Source organism: Pomacea canaliculata, linkage group LG10, assembly GCF_003073045.1.
Source record: "Pomacea canaliculata isolate SZHN2017 linkage group LG10, ASM307304v1, whole genome shotgun sequence".
NCBI classification, from domain to species: Eukaryota; Metazoa; Mollusca; class Gastropoda; order Architaenioglossa; family Ampullariidae; genus Pomacea; species Pomacea canaliculata.
In genome coordinates, this window is record NC_037599.1 from 14288542 (window position 1) to 14308852 (window position 20311).

Genomic DNA, 20311 nt, shown 5'->3' on the forward strand with positions numbered 1-20311 from the left:
AGTGTTTAGTTTAAAGACCACCCTGAATGGTTTGCGGTTTTTTTTTTGCAGAAATCGGTAGATATAGGAGGTAAACCTAATCTGTAAATTTTAGCCTCCAAAACCGATCCCTTAATTAATTATGAGCTACCAAAGTACGCGATTCGCACCTGCGACCAACAAGCGCCGCTAACAGTGTACTACATCACCAGGTACGTTGATACACCAGTCACAACATTGGAATCAGACCGACAGTTCGGGTTATTCGTACGCTGACAAGTCTACATTTCTCGTGCTAATGAAAGTTTTGTTAGAACCACGAAAATGCAGACTGTCAGCATTCGGATAATCTAAATTCTTGCTCATTCTCTCTCTGTGTTGACTGCTTACCTTGTGAATGGTCCACTCGCGTGACGTGGAACAGTGTTAGGGCGCTCGTTGATCGCAGGTGCGAATCGTAGTGGATAATTAACGGATGCATTTTGGAGGCTGAAATTTATAGGTTAGTTTTATACCGCCTATATCTACTGATATCTGGAAAAAATACAAACCGTTCAGGTTGGTCTTTAAAAATACAGCAAAAGTAATCATTGTGTCGTAACGGTAGCATCGAATAGTGACAGCGATCGGCGGTGGCTATATAGTTGTCTTGCACGCATGTTTTGATGATGCACATTTTGTGGTGTTATTATTCTAGCAACTAAAAAAAAATGTATATGCTTCCCTAGCCATGATTTGAAAAATATCGAACAATCTAATCTGCCAATCAAATTCAGGCATGTTCATGTGTTATGCAATAATGTATATAGTATACTAACTAGGGCAGGTGAAGAAAATCTCTGGGATTAAAACATAACATGCTGCGTTTTTTAAAAGTTCACAACAGCTTATAAAAATCACAGATCATTTCACTCCAGTCAAAAAATCTAAATTTTAAATTTGCGTAATGACTACTTTTCAATACAATGAGTGCATCACGCGACACAATGGTAAAGAGGCATTCATAACTTGTATGGTTATCATGTGTCTTTACAAGCAAGGTTTGGAGAGAGAATCAGCCTTTCCTCCACCAAATTTGCAGTAACAAAACTTGAAGAAGCAGTATTTATAAATGTGCATTTATTACAAATGAGAATACACTTCATAACTTTATAGCATTTTATACTGAAAAAATTCTACACTAGATTTTACTACATGATTGACATCGAGGTAAAAGAATTACATCCAAGGAATAAGATGCTTGTATTCTTGCTTTATATTGCTACGTTCTTGTGGAGGTGGTAAGTAGGGAGTTACACCTTTTCTCTTTCTGTCAAGCACAACAAGGCGCTGCAAAGAGAATGTTAATAAATCTCAATATACTCTATTGCAAAGTTACTACATTTACTTAAATAGGTTCAAAATTAAGTCTGCCTAATGAAATAGATCGGCATTTTAATGATTCAGAATTAAGAGCTAACCCTATTTTTCTTTTATTTAAAAGAACACCAACATTTTAGTTGTTCATACTTCTAGCAACGGCATTTAGCTTTTATTTTCGTCTACTACATATAAATGTTACACTCCCAAGTAATGCTCGTTTGCTGCGAGCAATTTTTGAAGATTAGAACTATTTTTACCCTCCTCTGCCCAAACAATTCTTAAAACAAATATACTTAAAGAAAGTCGTTGTCGCATACCCAGAATTCCCTGCAGTTTCTGTAGTTTTGAAAATGCTTGTTGCATTTATCTCTGTCATAGCCATTATCATCAAGGCATTTCAAACTCATTTCTTGTTCCTGAACAAAACAAAGATATTTTATTCAAAATGGAAAATCTGTTATCACTAAATAAAGAAAACAAAGCACTCATGAAAAATAAGATTGTCTTTTTAAAGCATATTAATTTCCCTTGAGACTATTATATAGTTTATATAATTAGTTTAAGCTGTCAAGTTTTATCTGGTTCCTACTGGTCTTCTGTATTCTTCTGTTACCAGATTTGTCTTTAAATTGATGGAGAGAGTTAAAGTCAGTCTAAAAACAAAATTTGTTACTACACCACAAGCATTAATGCAAGAATAGTCCCATAACCATTGAGCAGTTATCTTGCAGCCACCCTTTCATGAGGCCAGTGCCTAACGCTCAGTCATTACCTTTCCTTCCTCCACCTACTAAAGGAGTCATCCAATAACGTGAGTGGAAAATAATGTACTGCATGGATTTTTAATCACCTGGTCACTATGCCTATTGCCTTAAATGTCAGTCCTCCATCTTGTCAGCTATTTGTTCCTCTGTTATTTCCCTTGTGTTCAATGGTACATATCCTGCCTATCTATGGCTTTCTCTTTCTTGCATGTATGTAGAGGGCCTTTGTTTTTACTTTTGGCGCTCAAAACACATCAGTGCAGACCTGCTGGAGAAAGGCAAAAAAGGTGCTCAGGAATGATTGGCTAGGGTTAAAGTTGAAAATTGCTGAAGCCACACAGGAGCATTGCAGAAAGTTTGCGAGGGGTATAAATGGGCAGAATTGAGACGGGGATGTATCAGTCACTAACAGAAGTGTGATGTATGGTTCCCTGATAATGACACAGACACCAAGACTGACAAACCGACAGTATCACCAATCACCAGAGCAATCACATCAGCAACACCAATGGTAAAAGGAAATGGTAAGGAGAATAGATATGCTGGCCAAGCTTGGTAGACCAAAGATTGTGATCAGGCAATTAAACACAGAAAACATTAGCTAAAGATTTTGAAATCCACAAAACTATACAATATATAAATGCTAAGTTTTTAGCAATAAGCACTACATGTATCTCCAAGCTGAATCAGAGGAATGGCACAGATAAACCAGAATCACTAGACCTAAATGATTTATGGAAAATGGAAAAAGATTTAAAGACTTAATCAAGGACTAAGGTCCACCATGCCCATCTTGCTAAAAGAAGGTACCAAATATGAGACAAACCTAGAAAAAGAAAATCTCTTGGCTGAACATTTTCAATAAACCAGCTCAGACTCTAGATCCAAACTTGAAGATATGCGGAGAACAGGCTGAAACTAAACAATGGAAGAGCCTGAGCAAGCCCTATCAACAAGTTAAAATCTGTCCCAGGCCCAGATCTCATCACTTACCAAACACTCAAAGCTGCCACCATAAAACTAAACACCTTACTTTAGAGCTCTTCAATGACATCCTTGATAAAAGTTGTTTCTCTAACATATGGAAAAGGGCCACAGTAGCCCCCATCCCCAAACCAGATTAACAAAATCAGCCCCCATCTGGCTACAGACCAACAGCTTACTTAGAAACTACACAACAATTCTCTCTACACCTGCAGCTGAGATTTTTTAGCATCATTAGTAAGACTTGCTTGCTCCTCTGCACACCAACCTGACGTCAGTCCCTTAACTAGTGTGTTGAGCAAATGTCTCAAAACCTTTAGTTTGAGGAATAAATGTTGTCTTTTGACTACAAAATAATTTTCCATTTGGACTGGTCTTAAAAGGTTGCTCATCACATATACCATAGTTAAGATATATAACTTATGGGTCAAAAAAAAAAAAAAAGCAAAACAATCTTATCTCTCTTGCACATTCAGCTTCTTCAACATTATATGCTCTGCTTCGTTAAAATACCGCACGTTATTTCTGTGCAGTGCGGTCTACACACTATGCTATGTTGTTTTTTAAATATCAGTCATCAAAAAATGACTTTGTTATGTGTCGACTAGCTAAAAATTCAGTCATTGAAAGTAATCGTGATAATTTGACCTCTAGCATTAGCAGACGATGCCGGATCAGGGTAACTTACTGTTATACATGGATGTTTCTCCTTGTCTAGCTGCCTAGAGGCTTTCTCAATTCCATGATTACAGTTATGATCTTTCCGATTCGATGAAGACTTTTCAGTAATTGCTGACATACTAGCTCGTTTTCATTTGATACATTATACTACAATTACGTCAACCCTTGCTGAGCCGCCAGACTAGTGGCTGCCATCTTGATTTTACATCACTTCCCATTCGTATCCCAGAAGTTAATCTGGTGAATGGTGTTGTCTGGGAAGATGACTTAAATCTTTAACTAAAACTAGGGTTGCATTTACCAGTTTTTTGTCATCACGAGGTAAGTAGGAGGTGTGATGAAGTTATTTTGTGCACAAGCTATACTTTCTTGGTTTAAATTGTGTGGTCAGCACTACCTCCGACGAGAGGTTTGGGGACTTTGGTCGACCTTGTACCCTGTTGGGGCCCCTTTGTGCCTGGCTTTAAAAGATTTGTTCTGCAGTCTTCGGCATAACTGCAGGGCCTTTTACGGGATATTGGGAATTAGACCTTCAGCTTATTAAGTTTTGCGAGTGCAAGATGGAACATCGAAAACATTCCACACTGGAAATCGTACAACAGTTCCATATAGTTTATAGCCCAAATGACAATGTTTATAACTAACATTTAAAAAGAAAAAAAAAAAACTATAATCGACATCAGCGGAAAAACTAATTTTCAGTTTAAAAGAACTGCAAGGATTAGTGTATAATCATTATGACAGTAGATTTCCTTATTCTGTAAATACTTTATTGCTGTTATAGGAAAGGTAATGAAATCCTCAGAGTTTTATGCTCATGAAAAAAAAACCCCAACTTTTCAATCATAAAAGAAACTAGGCTGGTTGATAAAAAAAATTAAACTATGCACCTTACAATTCTTATATCCAAAAGTTACAAACTTGTTACAGACGTAGTTATGTGAGCTGTACACATGTGTGTATATATGTTAAGAACAAGGTTTGACTCCTGTGGGGGAAACAAATACAAATTCAGACAGGGTTCTGGTAGCAGTGAAAGCAATGTATGTAACCATGGGAAAGACAGAAACAAAGCTATCAACTGAATGGATGTTGAGTGGTTTATTCTAAGGTGGATGAATTCTTAAGTGAGAATAAATTTATTTTAAGAATAGCAGAACTAAAACCTAGCATCATTGCACTAAATGAAATGAAACCTAGAAAAATCAGCGGTTTTACCAGATAATTGAAATACAGCAGGGATAATAACTTTTTTCAAGGAAGATTTTAAGTCTAATCCTGGTAATTATAGACCAGTAAGATTAGTGTGTATTGTGTGTACAATTCTGGGGAGTGTGGTCAGAGATGCTCTAGTTAAACATTTTGATAATAAAGTATACATAGCATGATGGTATAGTTTCAGGGGTAATAGGTCTTTAGAGTTACTAGAAATCATGGCGAATATAACCTCATTATTGAATGAGACCAAGGACACAAATATACTTCGAGAGACTGTTAGTCAAATTAACATCATGTGGAGATTGGCTTAGATTAGATGGTTAAAAGCTTTTTATAGGTAGGACACAACATGTTAGGGAAGGATCTGTAATATTAAAGCCAAAGTTATGTGTGGAATTCCTCTGGGAAGCATTTTAGGTTTGGTATATTGATTACAGTTTAGCAATTTACAGCACTTGTAAGTTTTTGCAGATAGCGAAATATATAATAATACATTAACACTTTGAGGACCGTAAGGATTGTACCCATATAATTTTAGTTATTCTGATATAAATAAAATAAAGGGGTAAAATGACCTGTAGATTCCAAAAATGTTTATTTGAAACTGAAATTTTCTCTTAGATCCATCTTTTATGCATGTAATGTGATTTATGAATGATACTTCTCAAAACAGCTAAGTGATGTTGTGTAGTACAAACGAAAATGTATACAGACCTATAGAGAATGTCACACATATTGTCAGCCCTGCTTTCAGTTTTGTCCTTTGCACATTGACCTCTTGAGTTTTTCTTCTTTGACCAACTTATGCTCAGGTCATAGGGTTGGCATGATCTTTTGCTGCTTTGAACAGGTCCTGATGGAATACTTCTTTTCCTGTTTGTGTAAATTCCAATGAGCGCTCTTGGTATCATTTGTCTGTACTCAAGCTGTGATATCCTCTTTTACTCAGGATCAAATTTCTGATTCATCTACATATAAATACAAGGAGCATTTTCTGATCCACCAGATCTATGCCTCCCATAAATTTGCTGTAGGCAATGATAATTTCAGGACAAGGCACTTGACCCAGGTAATATCATTTGCTGACAACATGGGGCTTTCTCTGTGTTTCATATCATTTTCTTGAGATTTTTTCAATATGTTTTCCTATCAAAACACATAGTTCCGCACAAGTATATTTCCTTTTCTTGTGACTTTAATTGAAGCAATGGTGAATTGAAGAAATTATAATTGTAAACCTCACAACAGTACCAATGCTCTAGTGGTTTAGTCAGCACATCAGCCACTCTCTTTCCTAGTCCATATTCCGTTTCAGTTTTCTTCCCTATGTACAAGTAGAATAGTTACTGGTGACTGGTTTTCGAATCACACCAGTACCACATCTTGAATTCTTATTTTATTGGGTTTTTATTTATTGCTTCATTGTGTTGTACCCCTTGAATTTTGTCAAGTGTTCATCAACTGATTGTTGTTTTGCTTGGGTTTCGTACATTTTGAAAGCATCGAATAAAGGGATCTGTTCTCAGAAGCATCTCTCCATTGCAAAGTGTAAGGCATTAAAACTACTTCAAAGGAATTCTGAGGTAACACATTAGCAACATATGACACCTGGAGATTCAGTGGGTTAGTAGTCCCTCAAGGATGGAACCACATGATATCCCATTATAAAATTCATTCCCAAGAACGCACATATTTCTTGCAGATCAGTTTAGAAACAAATTCTGTTCGTCTACATGTACTTTTCTCATCAACAAGAGCTATTAAGCCAGAAAAATCACAGGATTTTTGAAATATCTCAAAGGCATTGGTTTCTTCATTTCGCTCATTGTTGCATATTTCTAAAACATGAAGGATAAAGGCGCAACATAAAAGTATGGCCCATAGGGATGGATATATGTGCCACAGCAAAAAAATCAAATAATTTTCGAAAACCAGCACAACAATCCTGAAGCAAAAAACAATTAATACATTATATCAGTGACAACCCCAAGGAAAACCAGTGTCAGTTTGACCACTTGCCACACCGTTTTTTCGTAAAAAAAAATCAAATTTCATTTTTCTGGGTGGGTCTTCAAATTTAAAATTCCTCTCAATCTGACAATGAAACTAATGCAAACATATCGAAACCAGCCTTATTTATATAAAGTCAGTGACATACTATATGGTTTCATAAAAATTTGGCTTCTCTATGTTGTTTCAGTTGCATTTGGAGTCCATTTAATAGTATGGGACAAATATGTCCCTTGGTCCTCAAAGGGTTAAATAGAACAATGATTCAAAGTGATATTGATAAATTGCAAGAGTGGTATGAAAGATGCAAATCATGCATATAGGTAAAAATTATCCAAGATGCACATACAGTATAAAAATGGATAATGAGGTTCAGATAATAAAAGCAATTGACGAAGAAAAGGACTTGGGTATCAATTTTGATTGAAAGTTGCCTTTTGACTTTAACTTTGAGAGATTGATAGGCAAGGCAAATTAAATAGTTGACATAATTGAGAGGACATTTAAGTGTGTGGGTAGGGAGACATTAAAAGATGTACAATAGATTTTGTCCATCAATATACCTGTGTATTGTCTAGCCCATAACTAAAAGAAAAAGGTAGTCGATATTAGTGGAAAGATACAGACATGCTATCAATAAGACTAAATTGCTAGTAGAATGTAGGCATCTATCTTACTCTTGAATTGAAGTACTTAGGCTTCCAATCTTTAAAGGGAAGGAGAATCAGGGAGACCTTATTCAGATGTTTAAGATATTTCGTGGATGCAACCACATTGATGTATTTTCTTCTCACCACAAACTAACATTATTAGAAAATCAGAAATGTTATCAGATGTAGTTCTGCTAAATACAAATACAATTTTTTACAACGAGATATTGCTAATTGGAACTCACTTCCAGCTAACATTAAATGTACACCAAATTTGAATAACTTCAAGAACTATCTGGGTAACATTTAAAAATGTATAAACCTGTTTAATAGTTTTGATGGATATTAAATTGTATATGAAACTCAGAGCCAGATAGTATTAATGTGATATTAAAAGGAAACATTAAATAGACCATGAGATCTATGCAGTGATAGTTTCTTCTCCTGTTTTTTGTTGTTTGTTTCATAAGCCAGTCCATGGCTTGTATGAATAGGAACGACGAAAGAATGTGTCCCTGTTTAACACTAGTAGTAACTCCAAAGTTATCTGTTAGCTTGCTGTTGCTACAAACCACCTGAAATGAAAATCTGTATATTTTATTCTTTGTTACTCCTCAAGGAGCATAGGGCACCCCCTAAAAAAAAGAACTGTATCCACAGTGACGTTATATGAATTATTTTTGTAAATATTTTGGAACAGGTAGCCATATCAGAATAGCTTACCATGGAAGAATTGTTGAAGGCAATCCAGTCAGAAGATACTGGCCGTACACTTAGGAGACGGAATACTACAGCCAGCAGGACAAGACGTAATCGAATGCTTGATAAGCAGCCAAATGGCAGGCCTGCAATGTCCTGTCTTGACAGTTCTTCAGTGGGTGTTGTTATATCCAACAGTGAAAATGAGAAAAAACTGTTAATGAATACAGATAAAGAGCATCTGATTCTTGACATGACTGGAAAAACCCTGGGCTCTGAAGTCCAGGAGGAGCAAGATGTTATCACCTGTAAGTTCACCTATATTATATAAATATCTCTGTGTGCGTGTGCTTGTGGTATGTAAAAGTGTACATGCATGAGAAAGTTCCTTTGTGTGTGTATGTGTTTGGGGGGGAAGGGGTGTGTAATACTTGTTAATTCCATTCCTACTTGCTAGTGTTAAGAAGTATTTTGAACAGTCACATTGCTCTGAAATGTCACTTCCAGAAGAACAATGATAGCAATCTGTAGTTTACTGGAGTTTTTAATTTACATTCAAGGGGAAGAACTACATTCAAAAGTGAAATTAATTTTCTTTCACTTGAAAAATTGTGTGAAAAGAGAAAGCAAGAATTTATTATTTCTAATTCTTGGTAGAGATCTGACTCAAATGCACATGTAGACAAAAGTTAAATGGCAGTAACTCAGCCACATAGTTTGTTGTTACAGGCTACTGACCAAGTCAATGTTGTGCAACATTCTGGTTTTGCAATGTAACTTTAACTTTTGAAATTGCTCATGAAGTTAAAAGGGTTTATTTCTTTGTGTGTGTGTTTTTTTTAGGACAACTTATTTATATAATTATAGTTGTAAAAACCAAGTCAAGGAGGTGATGTTTTAGGCTAAGCCAGCAACTAAGGCTATATCATGAACAGATGCCACAGATCTGGAGGAGAAAATTGTCCAATGTACTATAAATTTTTGCATATTATCACTAACAATCTTCCTGATGGTCATAGACTGGATTACACGCAAGACAACCCAAGACAACAACACTGGTGTCCATTAAACTTTCACCAAACAACTAGAGGACCTGGACTTTGCAGATGACATTAGTCTCCTATCTCATTGGCAGCAGCATGCACAAACCAAACTAAGTGAGCTAGTCGAGGAAGCAGAGAAGACTGGCTTAAAGGTCAACAGAAAGCAGACAGAAGTGATGAGAATCAACAACAAGCAGGAACTCCCAATCCAACTTCAGGGACAGAATATCCTAGAAACAGACCACTTCACATATGTGGGGAGCATTGTCAACAAGGATGGTGGAGCAGACAATGACATCAAAAGCTGTGTCAACAAGGCCAGGCATGCTTTCAACAACCTACTGCCCATCTGAAACTCCCAAGCATTATCCTTTTGCAGTAAGAGCTGCATCTTCAACACCAATGTGAAAGCTGTCCTACTTTTACCTCGAAATTAAAACTAGATTTCCAGCGCTTGAAATCTGTTCAGGAATCTTTTGGCTGTGACTTTTCCTCCAATAACTCCGAAAAGTACAATCTACCCTTTTCCGTCTCTGAAATGCAGCAGGCCCTTCAGAAGTGCAAGGACTCTGCACCGGGCCCAGACAATATTTCTTATCAACTGCTGATTTATCTTCCACAGGTCTCTCTTCTTCTCCTTCTAGACATCTTTAACTTTATTTGGGTGTCCGGCTGTTTCCCTCCCTTGTGGAGAGAGGCAGTCATGGTGCCTATCCCAAAACCTGATAAGAATCCCTCTGATCCCAACTCTTACCGTCCTATCACTCTTACTAGTTGTCTGTGCAAAACTCTTGAATGCATGGTGAATGTACAGCTCACCTGGTATCTCAAATCTCAAGGTCTCCTTATTCCTACCTTGGAGGTGGTCCTTGCTAGATTAAAGTTAGGACACACCTATGCCACGCAAGGACACCTCTTACGAGGTGAGCCACCACCAGTTTCTCCATGGTGCAAAGGAAGTTTTAGTGTGATACATGTTGTGATTGTTTGTCTTGAGCTCTAGACTATCCGTCGACAGTTTTACACAGAAAATTCTTTGTTTTCTTTGTTCAGGTCTGTCCCATTGGCAGCAATCTTTACATTTTTAAGGAGGATATGACTTTACCATGAAATTTAAGAAATTTTATGTCCTGATAACTGTTGTATTTTGGTTTGTTGGTGACCTTTTTTGGGCTTCACCACTCTTTTTTATATTTTATCTACTCTTTAACACATTGTTTACTTCTTGCATTGACTTTTTAAAGAATGTTATGGTTATATCACTCGGGAGGTTTTTCCCCTCAACTTTTAAAGTTAAGATTACTTTTTGTTGCCATGATATAGCCCTAGTTGCTGGCACGTGGTTAAACATAAACAAACAACATAAAGAACAAGATGGAGAATATTTTTAGGATGTGTGGAATGTGATAAGTATGAGGAACTCGGAAATATCTTAAACCATGATATGTAATCACCCTGTTGTGACACATGCAGTGCCTGGTCACCTTTTGGGGATTTTTTTAAAAAATAGAATGGCTCTGTAAAACTTTGATACAAGAAAAATAAATATTGCATAAATAAATAAAATAAAAAATAGCAACAATAGTGAAATTTTGATAAGGAAAGTTTTCCTTTTTTTTTTTTTGTTTTTCTTTTTTTTGTTTTTGTTTGTTTGTTTTAGTTGTGATTTGGTTTTATTACACTTGTGGACAAGTTTACGAGCAACCATGGACTTCATTCTTTGCTAATTCATAGAATGGTGCTAGGTTTTCCTTACTTTTATTTGAGCCTTCTGTACTTTACAGGGTGTCATGAATGCAATGCAAAAAGCATTGGTGAATGCTTCATTCATGGAAAAGTAATAGCTGTGACTGACAACAAATTGCCTAGTCGAGCTCGTTTGTCACTACCATCAATTCTGGTGCTGAAAAAAATCAAGGAAAGTATTCCAGGTAAGAAAAGCTATTTTCAGTGATGGTAGCTAGAATTTAGGTCAGTCTGTGTATGCAGTTGATGAATAAAAATAGAAATAAATTTTTGCCTGTTTTGCAATTTTCACTGCTGTCTCTAAGTTCTCTGTGGTGCCCTAGAGCTTCCAGTGTGGCTCCCTGAGGCCAGAGCTCTGCACCTGTTTAGGGGGCAGAGCTGCAGGACATACTCCGGGGTGTGTGGGCCTGTCTTGCATGGGAAATTTTTGGTGTATGATAGCTCCAAGCAATGCAAGTGTGTGGACAGTTGCCAGTGTTTGGTGCGCAGGCAGAAGACGATCATCTGTTGGTGGCATTTTAGACCAACCATCTGGTCATCTCATAGTAGTTGTGTTCACTTGCCCACCAGCCCTTGATGTGGCACTTAACTAAGGCCTTGTCTTCACTGTAGGGGATTGCCTGCTTTGGATGCTCCAGACAGCTGCCAGACCTGCTGGGTTTGTCTTCCTCCTTCTTTCCTGACAAGTTCCACCTGCCCACTGAGGGATCTGCAATCAGTCAGAAAGACTTCATGAGAGAGTGAGAGTGGGCTTCCATGCTAACATGTCTGACATCTTCCTGTAGAGCAGTGAGCTCCTCCTAATAGTTGGACAATAGAGATCCAGCAGTTAGCAACCTTGAGGTGCTTTGTCCTTCTGGATGGCATATGAAGATTCCATTTTCCCCATTGTGGATGGCAGCATCAGAGGAGCCAGGGTGTGGCATGTAAAGCCAGCAGTGTCTGTGGGTTTTGGATGTAGGCCAGTGTGTTTGACCATTCTATGTAGAGGAAGCAGCTGCTGAGGCACCAAACGTTCTTCCACTAAGCACCATTTCTTTCTCTGAAAGCTTGTCTTCCTCAGTTTCCCAGAGAATTTTTTAGCTATTTTATAAATCACACACAGAGAATGTGCCGCCCTTCTTGTTCATCTATTTTTTAACAACAATTTACCAGTGAAAGACAAGAGAAGTTTAAATTGTGTAGTATACACCTACTCAAAAGTTGGATGGCCCAGAGTGACCTTAAGACTCTGTTTAACAGTTCTGCGTGATAATAGACATGTCCTTTCAGGAGATTTTTATCAACTTCCATTTGGTCACCAATTCTGTATATCTGACTGCAGGACCGATAGTTGAGGCTGTCCTTCATTGTTTCAGTCATGCAGCTTCTGAACACTACTGTGTGCTAATGAATGTAGGTCATATGTGCATTTGAATCATGATTGCATGAGGGTCTGTTTGGTGGAGCAGGCATGAATGTGTTGATTGTTATGCTCTCATGGGGAGCTTTTTCTGGTATAACTAAAGTCATATCTTATCTTTTCATAAGAAAAACTTTTAAGTTAACCTTTTGCCAGTTCAGCTTATGATATTAACTTTTATTTTAATGTTTGTTGTTGTCTTTAATTGACATCAACCCGTTTATTTTTCTTTTTTTGCCACACCAAGGTATTAGCTACCTTTTCTGTGATATTGAATACATTTCTGGACTTCTCTCTGGATTGTTGTGTAATTATATAAATAGTTCATTTCGAGTACAGTCAAATCTCCCTACTATGCCACCTACCGGGACCGAGCAAAAGTGGCATAGTAGCGAGAGTGGCATAGTAGAGAGGGTTCGTAAAAACGGCTTTATTTGTTCAAGTTACCCGTCAGTCCAAAGCAGGGGTGGGCAATTAATTTTCCCAAGGGGCCGCAAGAGAAATTGGGATGGTTTTAGAGGGCCGGACTAATATAGTTAACTCAGTTTTACCTAATACTGTATGTATAGTATATATACTGGCGGGCGGGCCGGTCAGAGACTGCAGGAGTCCTTTGCCCAGGTCTGGTCCAAAGCTCTCAAGAATCGTCGGCTTCGCTAGCTGTCTCCTCTCATTCTCCCCCTCACCTCTTCATCCTCCACCCCTTCCAACCACATCCGCGCACCTGCATCCTGTCGCTAGTCGACCCACTCACACCTTCCCTCTGTCACGTGGCTGTCACCCGGCCAGCGACCACCACCCCCCCACATTGCCAGCCTCCACCCTCCCTGTGTGCGTCCTATGTTCCATCCACCTAACTGCGATGTCCCACACTACCGTACAGTATAATAATCGAGCACTGCGCGGAATTTCACAACTTGTGTCTTTTAACAGTCACAAAAAAGTGGCATAGTAGCGAGAGTCTGGGGTGGCATAGTAAATTTTTTTTTACATTGAATTTATAGTCGGGACCGAGCAAAAGTGGCATAATACCGAGAGTGGCATAGTAAAGGGGTGGCATAGTAGGGAGATTCGACTGTATTTATTAGTTTATTTGGTTTTTAATTTGCAAATAAAAATCAAAAGAATTAAAATAGACTGACTGTTAGTGTAGATTTAGTTGATTCTCATGGTGGGAAAAGTGAAGATGGCTTATTCTGAGAAGTGTTTGTTCCTAAGCATTGATTCTTTGCATGAATTTCAATTAATTTCAGAGAAATATGGTGTTTTTTCCAAGCGTATTATTAAGCCTAGGACTCAGTTTGGCCCTTTGGAAGCACCAGTTCTGTTAGGAGGGGCTGATCTACCACCAGAAGTTTTTGATATCAGGGTAAGAAGCCTGTCTTGATATATATATACACACATTGTATTGTCATTGCTAAATGTTGAAACTATTTATAGCTGGTGGATAAACAAGCAGACTAAAAACTTGTCTTTGATCAGGAAGACAGATGTAAAAATGACCAGTTGATGTTTTCTGTTTTAAGGTACACTGTTATTTGGTATCTTTAGAAATTCACTTATTCATGCAGTACAAAGCTGTTTTAAATTTTCGTTAGACTTTGAAGGATAATGCAGCATTTTACTGTGGGAGGATTGTAAGAGCATTTAGAACATTGGCGAATAAAATAAATGCTTACTGCACATATAAATGTAGATAATCAGACAGGGGAGACAGGAACGTCTGGATCTCAGCCAAGAGGAAGCATGTAACTGGATGATGTTTGTGAGGCCAGCAACAGTCTCTCAAGAAGCCAATCTTGGAGCATACCAGCTGCATGATCAGATCTACTATATATCTACCAAGGTATTGCATCCTAAGATATAAAGTGCTTATATGCCACATAGTAAAGAAATTTTTAAATCATACATTGCAGCCACATATTAATGTATATTACAAACTTTCTTTATTGAAACCTCACACTAAACAGGCTGGATTTAAATCAGGGGACAGCACAGTTGCTTATATCTAAAATTGATTTTGAATTTTATCTGATGGATCTCGTGAAAACAGTATCAAGTTGAGTTTCTTCAGGTGTGGACACACAATGGCTGATTTGAGGCAGTTTGAGACAATGCCACTGGACAAGGTAGTCTGAAGGAGTACTGGCTAACAAAAGGTTGTCAAGGTGCTGGGGAATGTTTAAAAGAGGTTGCTCTGGAACCAGGAACGGTTGTGCTAAAATGCCAAAAACAGAACTGACTTGATTGATCAGAATGTCATCATCAAGATTATCAAAAGCAGCAGACAAATAGTTTCCTGATCAAACTAAAATTATCACAGTCTGGTCACCTCTGTCCTTCTCTATGGCTGCAAAAACTGGTGAACTTAAAATTTGTGAAGCCTTTGAGATGCAGTTCATTCAGACAGTCCTGAATATTTTGTGGCCAGAGCACAAGACTAACATTTACACCTGAAGCCAGGTGGGCACTAGCTAGTCTCCAGGATCTAGTTGTCACAATCTTATCCTTCTACTCTGTTATCCCCTCACATGGACATGCTAGTCCCCAAAACAAATGCAGTATGCTATAGGTGTTTGAGGTTGCTGTACATTGTCAGTGCCATAGATGCTTCCTTAGTTCATATTTGATACTACAGTAGAAATTTGTGCAGCATGTAGACTGGCTGACAGGCTGTCATGCATGGGCACTCATTTAACTTATCACTAGCCGTCTGGTGTAGATCACTACAGTCAAAGCAGTTGAAGTTTGGCCATTTGACATACCAGAGCATTGTTGCCTAGACTATCATATAAGGCACACTGGATGAAAGCAGAAAGTGGGATAGTCAAGGCAAAACAGGTCCACAACAGCTACAGAAAACACTAACCCTGATTGTTGAGCAGAAGACATATGATGGAGAGCTTTGGAAAACTTTCCATACAAAATTTCAAGATGGCTGCTCCTAATGTGATGTCTGCAGCTCTTGATTCTTTCTTCATTCTTGTGCTTCCATATATGGATGTGGTTTTTGTGTTAACAAAAGTATGATCAGTGCTTGGAACATGAAGCCTCTTTTGTATGAGTTTGACGTCCTTTTTCCATCTAGAATGTGTACTAGACTCTGTTGTGACCATGAAGACCAAGGGACAAACCAATTACCAGATTTTAATCCCATACATTTTATCAATTAGGATTCTGTGCATAAACAATATGGAACTGAACCTTATCCCTTCTTTATTGATAGACATGTATTCGTCCCATTACCTATCATCTACTCAGAACTCAGATGGGTGTAGATTTTACCACTGATATTTCTGTCTTACAGACTCCCGAGAAGAAGAAACTCTGTATGGGTCAATATATAAAGGACATGGGTGATGTTGCCTGAAGAAAAAGTTCAGTTCTGTGTTCATGTTTGACTCCTATAAACATATACCCTGGTTTTATTGTTGCAGACAATCAGTCAAATGTCTGAACTACGAGTCTGGTACATTCCCACCTATGGACAACTTTTTGGAAAAGAGCCCCTTATGTCTAGTGTTCCTCTGCACCACAGACCTTCTAGTAAGTTTTTAGAAATTTGATATTTCAGCAGTTAGATCAGTCTGAAATAATTGTTTTGAAATCCCATAATGTTTTAGAAGTTTTTGCTGATAATGCTCCTGTTCATTTATCAGTGGGTGTGAAATTGTGTATTTGTTTGCTTTTCCTTTGCACTTGGCTTTTTCTTGTTGGCAAGAAAGATGCCTAAGTAGTAATGAGATGCTTTGAAAATAATCTTGAACAATTATATGAAAAGTGGAAAAACAGGTTTTATATCAAGAAAAGACTGTATTCAATAGTCAAAAATTGAAAATTTTCGGAAATTTATGAACCTTATATATATATAAACATTATACCTTTAAAAGTCTTTTGTCTTTTATTTGCCTTTATTCTTGTAGGGAAAGTATGACATGTTAGAATTGTTCTCATGACAATATAGCTTGCATAGAATTTGGGTGATCGATGATCCTAGTGTTTTACACATCTATACTTTATTTACTTCATATTCCTATGAATATTCTGGTCTTTGTTATCTTCAAGACAGCGGAATATAACTGAAGAAAACTGTTTTAAAAGTCATCATCAGCTGTTTTCCATCAATGGTATATTGTTGCAGATGAAACAGAAGCATCTTCCCCAGAGCATGAGCCTGATGGACATACTACTCGAGCAGCAGCTACCCTGTCTACTGAAAAGCTTGTGTGTGGTTTCTGCAACACTCTTTTCCGCAGTCTGTCTCAGCTCGTGGCCCATACATGTAACACGCTTGATGACACACATTGTCCTGATGTTTCTTCAAGGCCAGCACGTCGTAAGGGGCTGCCACGAAAGATGGGAAGCATAAGCAAAAAGGATCGATCCCGCAGCCAAATTTCAGCACAGCCAACACTTTCCACTCTGCAACCTGATGCAGTTCAGTCCACATTAGAACAAAACCAAAAAATAGATGTTGCTCCTAGTCAGAAAATTATGAAGAAACGGGGACGTCCAAAAGGCAGCAAGACAAGGCAAATTTCTGATGATCCAGCAAGAACAATCAAGCAAACAGACGGAAATCGTAAACGTAAAAAGCCAAGATTGGATTGTCGCTTTTGTCACCGTTCATTTTATAGTGAGGAACAGTATCGCATTCATGAAGCTGAGCATACAGGTACCAAACCATATATTTGTGAACATCCAGGTTGCAATAAAGGTTTTGGGTCAAAGTTTAAGTACTGGAGACACTCGTTAGTCCATCAGAAACCACAAAATCGTATTTGCACTTACTGTAATAGAAGTTTTAATCGTGTTGACCACCTAAAAAATCATGTGATGACACACAACTCAAAGCGCAAACTCTGGACATGTGAAAAATGTGGCAAACAATATTTATACCACTCTACCTATTTGTTCCACATTGCTCTTCACAAGGCTAGAGAAAGTCCAACTCTGAGCTGCTCACTGTGCAATACAGAATATCCTACACGTGAGGAATTGATTAACCACGTGAAATCTCATAATCGTTACAAGCCAGATCCAGGTAAACCTAAGAGCCATCAGTGTCCAGAATGTCAGAAACTTTTCACTACAAAAAAAGATGTCCGACGACACATGGTAACTCACACCAAAGATCGCTCTTTCCTTTGTGAATTTTGTCCTCAAACCTTTGCACGTAAAGACCATCTCAGACGTCATTATAAATCTAATCATAAGAAGGAGGTACTAGAGCAGGCTCATTTGGATTTCCGATGTACTGTGTGTCTTAGTGTTTTCAAGTCAGAAGAATACCTTCAATACCATACAGAAAATACCCATTCTTCAAGTTCTGATGTCATTGTGAATCCTAAAAAGAATGATCGCCAGGTAGCTCAGCAGAGAGTGATTCAAAATGTGCAATCTTCCACACAAGTGATGTTGGTGCCAGTCCAGAAATTCAATGATACTTCACAGGAGCAAGTGCAGCAACATGTCTTACCTCAGCACTCGCTGTCACGCAATTTACTACAGCCACAGCATTTGCAATCACATCAGCAACCCCAGCCCATCCATATTCATATCAGCCAACAACAACAACAGCAACAAAAGCTTACTCTTCAGTCAGCTTCTTTTCCAAGCAACCTTGCTGCAGGTATGTCTGGCGGCCAAGCCATAGAGGTGCTAGGTGAAGGTGACCATTATAATTCTCAAGCACCCCAAATGTTAATGCTAAAAACTGTCCCTTACCGCTTTTCTCCTCGCTTACCTCAGCCAGCACCAGCCACAATTGCTGCAGCACTCTCACATAACCTTCGACAGATTCCTGACTCGTATTCTCAACTACATCAACACCAGCAGCAGCAGCAGCCTCAGCAAAGCCAAACACAGGTTTCAGCTCAGCATCAAGCATATGTGAGCACAGACAACCTCTCTGCTGTCTCTCATCCAACCATTGTGTCCATGCTAGCAGTCTCCACAACAGATGGACTCCTGGATTCCAGCATAAAAGGCCAGACAGTTTATTCACAGGATGGAACTGGGCATCTGAAACCACTACCTGCTCAGTGGGTTCTTACGGGCAGCATTCCTTCCCCCTTGACTGAGGTATCAGCAGCCCATGCTGACATGAGCGATCACTGTTATGCAACAGCTACATCTGGTGCAGTCAGCGCAAATACTGAGGCAGGGCTAAAACTGACTGCCTTGCCTGCAGGATCCAAAATAATGGGACATATGCCCCACACATTAGAACAAGATACTTTACGCTTTTTCCAGTCCTATTCAACTGGAACTGAAACAGGAGCCACAGTACAATCTGTCTCTCAGTCTAATGGGACAGTAGCCTCTTCTGGATTGCAGACTACGTGGGACACAATTTCAGACCTGGTGACTATTCCATTAGCTGACTGTGACATAATGCCACCTATCACAGTCCCTCAGCCATCAATCATCAACCTGCCAATTGCAGTTAATGTGCAAGTTGGTGATGGCACTGTATGTGCCAGCAGTTCTGCACTTTCACATCAAACCTAAGGTTGTTTGACAAACCTCAGCAAGTGCCATTTGGTTGCTCTAGCAACTATTATAGTATATGCACTCATAACTTCATCAGTGATAAAAAGGGCCTGTGTCATCTGTTTATACTTTTCTGATAGAAGTAAATTTATGCTTTAGATCTGTTAACTTTAGAAGGAATATGTATATTTAATAACAATCTAAGAAATGTAATGACACTGAAAGCAGGAGCAAGTCAAATAAGTAGAGTAAGATAAGATTGGATACCAGTAGAAATGCACCTCCCATCATGCTGAGTGAACACTTATTCAAAGACAGGAGAATAACCAAAATGGAATCTGAATTTTTGTTTGTTGTTGTTTTGTTGTTTTTTTTTTTGGGGGGGGGGATTTTGATGTCTTGGTATTTGTTTTACAATATAAGAAGCACTAAGCAGCATTGTTTTGTACTTTCAGAAGTCTTTCTGTTATGTACTGAGGGTAATAGTTTGCATTCAGAGAACAATTTAGATAACAGTTTATGGTAGTTCTCATCAGTATATAATTTGAAAAAATTTTACCATTGCTATTTTGTTTACCAAGTGTTTCTCAATAACATTGGTTTTAAGTTTAATAACAAACAGGTAGGACAAATATTGAAGAATTGTGGACATCCTGAATAAATTTAGGTGAATGTTGTTAGTGTGTGATTTATTTAAGGAATTTATTTTGCTAGTTTTTGCATGTATTTTCTTTTGAATGCTACTTGATTATTTCAGTCTAGATAGGCAGTCAAGTTTCTGCAGTTTTTACTATACTTCACCCTATCTGTCCACCCTCAAAGAAATAGTTGTGCCTTCAAACACATCTTAATAAATTCTTGATAGCAAATATTGCAGTGACTTTTGAAAAGATCTATAATTTTGCATTCAAAAGCATTGCAGCACTATGAGTTTTAATTTTTCAGACATAATAAAAGAATTATGTAAAAATGGTTTGTATATTTCACATAAAAAAATTGTCATATACAATTTTTGAGAACATTTTATTGAAAATATTTTCAGTCATTATAAATATGGCAGAAAAGAACCCACTTTCCTGTTTTTCCTCTTACTGGATGCCAGTTTGATCCCTAGTTAGTTTAGTCCTTGTCACTCCTCGAGGAGCATAGGGCCATAACAACACCTCGCCATCGGACCTGGTTTTGGGCAGCCCCCTTCAAATGGGCCCATGTGGTTGATGATACCTATTTCACTGAAAATGTTTTAAATGTAAGTGATTTAAATGATTTAAGTGTTTG

The 20311-nt window shown here is 38.1% G+C and overlaps 2 protein-coding genes across 2 annotated transcripts; one reads left to right on the top strand and one right to left on the bottom strand.

Moving 5' to 3' along the window:
- Positions 1-1081: 1081 nt before the first annotated feature.
- LOC112574412 (coiled-coil-helix-coiled-coil-helix domain-containing protein 7-like) lies at positions 1082-3991 on the bottom strand. The gene is made up of 3 exons (XM_025255471.1): positions 3778-3991; positions 1659-1757; positions 1082-1308 (listed from the first exon to the last, which is right to left on the bottom strand). The coding sequence occupies exons 1-3, from the start codon at positions 3886-3888 to the stop codon at positions 1198-1200; spliced, it is 321 nt and encodes a 106-aa protein (XP_025111256.1). The 5' UTR covers positions 3889-3991; the 3' UTR covers positions 1082-1197.
- On the top strand, positions 3959-19710 carry LOC112574409 (PR domain zinc finger protein 10-like). The gene is made up of 7 exons (XM_025255465.1): positions 3959-4091; positions 8349-8655; positions 11175-11321; positions 13792-13907; positions 14235-14384; positions 15976-16084; positions 16680-19710. Exons 2-7 carry the CDS (start codon positions 8373-8375, stop codon positions 19049-19051), a joined length of 3177 nt encoding a protein of 1058 aa, XP_025111250.1. The 5' UTR covers positions 3959-4091; positions 8349-8372; the 3' UTR covers positions 19052-19710.
- Positions 19711-20311: the final 601 nt, after the last annotated feature.